Source organism: Oncorhynchus kisutch, linkage group LG16, assembly GCF_002021735.2.
Source record: "Oncorhynchus kisutch isolate 150728-3 linkage group LG16, Okis_V2, whole genome shotgun sequence".
Taxonomy (NCBI): Eukaryota; Metazoa; Chordata; class Actinopteri; order Salmoniformes; family Salmonidae; genus Oncorhynchus; species Oncorhynchus kisutch.
In genome coordinates this window covers 46,607,575-46,612,257 of record NC_034189.2, presented here as the reverse complement: position 1 = coordinate 46,612,257, position 4,683 = coordinate 46,607,575, and the positions used below count along the sequence as shown (strand labels likewise).

The following is a 4,683-nucleotide window of genomic DNA, read 5'->3' as shown; positions in this document are numbered from 1 at the left end:
TCTCTCTCTCTCACTCTTTCTCTGTAAATCTCCTCGGTTGTTAATTTGACCTCCGGAACTGCTAGAGTGAAACACTGATTTAATGAACCTGGCTCTCCAGCTCACACTGCGGTGTGTGTGTGTGTTTACATGTGCATATTTGTGCACGTCTCATCTTTAGAGTATATGCAGTACTAGACACCGCCTGTGTAGCTCCAGAGCACGGGCCTGGATTATGCTTCTCTGCCTGCTGCTCTGTCCGCTCAGGGCTCACCATGGCTGGGTTGGGCTGCTAGGATAATCCCAGGCTTCAGGCCCAGAGGTACAGTTGAAGTCGTATGTTTACATACACTTTAGCCAAATACATTTAAACTCAGTTTTTCACAATTCTTGACATTTAATCCTAGTAAAACATCCCTGTTTTAGGTCAGTTAGGATCACCACTTTATTTTAAGAATGTGAAATGTCAGGATAATAGCAAAGATAATGATTTATTTCAGCTTTTATTTCTTTCATCACATTCCCAGTTGGTCAGAAGTTTACATACACTCAATTAGTATGTGATAGTGTTGCCTTTAAATTGTTTAACTTTGGTCAAACGTTTCGGGTAGCCTTCCACAAGCTTCCTACAATAAGTTGGGTGAATTTTGACCCATTCCTCCTGACATAGCTGGTGTAACTCAGTCAGGTTTGTAGGCCTCCTTGCTCGCACACGCTTTTTCAGTTCTGCTCACACATTTTCTACAGGATTGAGGTCAGGGCTTTGTGATGGCCACTCCAATACCTTGACTTTGTTGTCCTTAAGCTATTTTGCCACAACTTTGGAAGTATGCTTAGGGTCATTGTCCATTTGGAAGACCCATTTGCGACCAAGCTTTAACTTCCTGACTGACTGATGTCTTGAGATGCTGCTTCAAAATATCCACATCATTTTCCATCCTAATGATGCCATCAATTTTGTGAAGTGCACCAGTCCCTCCTGCAGCAAAGCACCCCCACAACATGATGCTGCCACCCCCATGCTTCACGGTTGAGATGGTGTTCTTTGGATTGCAAGCCTCCCCCTTTTTCCTTCAAACATAACGATGGTCATCATGGCCAAACGGTTTTATTTTGTTTCATCAGACCAGAGGACATTTCTCCAAAAAGTACAGTCTTTGTCCCCATGTGCAGTTGGAAACCGTAGTCTTGCTTTTTTATGGCGGTTTTGGAGCAGTGGATTCTTCCTTGCTGAGCGGCCTTTCAGGTTATGTCGATATAGGACTCGTTTTACTGTGGATATAGATACTTTTGTACCGGTTTCCTCCAACATCTTCACAAGGTCCTTTGCTGTTGTTCTGGGATTGATTTGCACTTTTCGCACCAAAGTACGTTCATCTCTAGGAGACAGAACACATCTCCTTCCTGAGCGGTATGACGGCTGCGTGGTCCCATGGTGTTTATACTTGCGTACTATTGTTTGTACAGATGAACGTGGTACCTTCAGGCATTTGGAAATTGCTCCCAAGGATGAACCAGACTTGTGGAGGTGTACAATTTATTTCCTGAGGTCTTGGCTGATTTCTTTTGATTTTCTCATGATGTCAAGCAAAGAGGCACTGAGTTTGAAGGTAGGCCTTGCAATACATCCACAGGTACACCTCCAATTGACTCAAATGATGTCAATTAGCCTATCAGAAGCTTCTAAAGCCATGACATAATTTTCTGTACATTTCCAAGCCGTTTAAAGGCACAGTCAACTTAGTGTTAGTAAACTTCTGACCCAATGGAATTGTGATACAGTGAATTATAAGGGAAATAAACTGTCTGTTATCAATCATTGGAAAAATTACTTGTGTCATGCACAAAGGAGATGTCCTAATCAACTTGTCAAAACTATAGTTTGTTAACAAGAAATTGTTGGAGTGGTTTAAAAACTCCAACCTGAGTGTATGTAAACTTCTGACTTCAACTGTATATGGAGAGAGAGTGGCTCTTTGATGCCTGGGGAATCATGTAGAATTGAGAGGGGAGGATGTGTGGGTTCTATGAGGAGGATGGGGGCTTGGTGTGTGTAGCTGTGGAGGGGAGGATGTGTGGGTTCTATGAGGAGGATGGGGGCTTGGTGTGTGTAGCTGTGGAGGGGAGGATGTGTGGGTTCTATGAGGAGGATGGGGGGGCTTGGTGTGTGTAGCTGTGGAGGGGAGGATGTGTGGGTTCTATGAGGAGGATGGGGGCTTGGTGTGTGTAGCTGTGGAGGGGAGGATGTGTGGGTTCTATGAGGAGGATGGGGGGGCTTGGTGTGTGTAGCTGTGGAGGGGAGGATGTGTGGGTTCTATGAGGAGGATGGGGGGGGCTTGGTGTGTGTAGCTGTGGAGGGGAGGATGTGTGGGTTCTATGAGGAGGATGGGGGGGCTTGGTGTGTGTAGCTGTGGAGGGGAGGATGTGTGGGTTCTATGAGGAGGATGGGGGGGCTTGGTGTGTGTAGCTGTGGAGGGGAGGATGTGTGGGTTCTATGAGGAGGATGGGGGGGCTTGGTGTGTGTAGCTGTGGAGGGGAGGATGTGTGGGTTCTATGAGGAGGATGGGGGGGGCTTGGTGTGTGTAGCTGTGGAGAGGAGGATGTGTGGGTTCTATGAGGAGGATGGGGGGCTTGGTGTGTGTAGCTGTGGAGGGGAGGATGTGTGGGTTCTATGAGGAGGATGGGGGGGGCTTGGTGTGTGTAGCTGTGGAGGGGAGGATGTGTGGGTTCTATGAGGAGGATGGGGGGGGCTTGGTGTGTGTAGCTGTGGAGGGGAGGATGTGTGGGTTCTATGAGGAGGATGGGGGGGCTTGGTGTGTGTAGCTGTGGAGGGGAGGATGTGTGGGTTCTATGAGGAGGATGGGGGGGGGCTTGGTGTGTGTAGCTGTGGAGGGGAGGATGTGTGGGTTCTATGAGGAGGATGGGGGGCTTGGTGTGTGTAGCTGTGGAGGGGGGATGTTCACATTTGGAATGTGTCAGATGTGTCAACCTGTGATTTTACATCGGGATGTAGAAAGGAGAGTGGTGTGTTTTTGTGTGTGTGTGTGTGTGTGTGTGTGTGGCACAATATGCAAACAGTATGCATTTCTTAGACTGGGTAGTCAGTGTGGGAGGGAGGGAGGGAGGGAGGGAGAAAGTGGTTTCTCTTTTATCTTTCCCTCCTCTGGGGAAGGTTGCTGTGGTCATGGAAATGGGGAAAAATAGCCTCCAACCTTCAGTCATTCTGTCCATCCCATCACCCACTTACCCCCTCACCCCTAGCAGGACAATGCTTCATCTCCTCTCCTCTCCTTGTGTGTGTGTGTGTGTGTGTGTGTGTGTGTGTGTGTGTGTGTGTGTGTGTGTGTGTGTGTGTGTGTGTGTGTGTGTGTGTGTGTGTGTGTGTGTGTTGGCCACTGTACATTGGACAGCCAGGTCTGTTGCTAGGCTATGGACAGGAAGTGTCCTGCATAGTAAATGTGTCTGAGGGGATCTGTGTAATGGAGTTGGCAGTGGATGCACACACACACACAAACCCACATACACAAGCAATTGCGCACACACTCGTCAGCTGGTTGGGGCTATGAGGCTTCAGACAGCAGATCTAGGTCAGGAAGGCATGCGAGAATAATGAATTAACGAATGAAAAAAGGAACGACTGTTTACATTCCGAATGAGTCGGCTTCGGGAAGAGAAGGGCTTTCCTTGCCACGAGAGCTGACACACACACACACCCCACCAACGTGTGTGTGTATGGACTTTGAGGTCCATAGACTGCTTTATTCTGGGAGTAATTCTGTTGTTTTTGTCAAACAAAGAGACTTTTGTAGTTGTGGAATTGGGACTGATCCTAAAAGAAAAATATGTCTCCAAGAACATGTGTGTGTGTGTGTGAGTAAGTGCGTGTGTGTGTGTGGTGAAACATATGGACTCTACTGTAGCCTGTATGAGTCGGAGTGGTAGCTCATTGGCCTGTGGCTAGTCGTTACTTAATTCCCCACATCCTCCCCTTCCCTCCTCCCCTTCCCCTCCTCCCCTCTTCTCTTCATTAATGTCTCTTCTATTCTGATTCTGTTCTTTATTCTCTCCTAGAACTAGGATCATTCAAGTATAAACATTTCTCCCTTGCCTGTTTCCTGCTGCTATTCTCGTTAATGATCAACATTAGTAGAAAACTCCACCCTAAAACAATCTTTGGTTTCATTAGTCCTTTTATTATTGTTTCCTTTAGTCCTCTTGACATAGTCCCAAAATGTTTTGCTTGTCAGCAATCACGTTTTCAAGATATGTAACCTTCAAAATAGACAAGTCATCCCTGTGTGACGCATTTTGCATCATTTGATGCATCATGTGCATTTTGAAAGTTTACATATCTTGAAAACAGGATTTCTGACAGAGCAACACTTTTTGAGACTATGTCAACAATGGACTAATGAAACAAATACCGAAAGATCGTTTTTGGGTGGAGCTTTCCTTTAAGATTAGGTCCTCAACTAATTATCTTCTATCTGTCTCAGGGTCGTCATGTCAAGACAGGGCAACTTGCGGCCATCAAGGTCATGGATGTCACCGGGGTAAGTGACACACATACATAATTATACACACACACACACACATTCTAAGGTGCATATGTGTGTGTGTAGAATTGTAATGTGTGTGTGTGAGCATCGTTGTAATGTGTGTGTGTTCCAGGATGAGGAAGAGGAGATTAAAGGGGAGATCAAC

At 46.5% G+C, this 4,683-nt stretch overlaps 1 protein-coding gene across 1 annotated transcript in view; it reads left to right on the top strand.

The window, feature by feature from the left end:
- The first annotated feature begins 1,993 nt into the window (after positions 1–1,993).
- The window catches only part of LOC109884887 (fibronectin type III domain-containing protein 3B), a 29,060-nt gene continuing 26,370 nt past the window's right edge, over positions 1,994–4,683 (top strand). Inside the window, 2 exon segments of the mRNA XM_031792255.1 lie at positions 1,994–2,083; positions 4,476–4,532. Of these exon segments, the coding sequence (XP_031648115.1) occupies positions 1,994–2,083; positions 4,476–4,532 (147 nt within the window).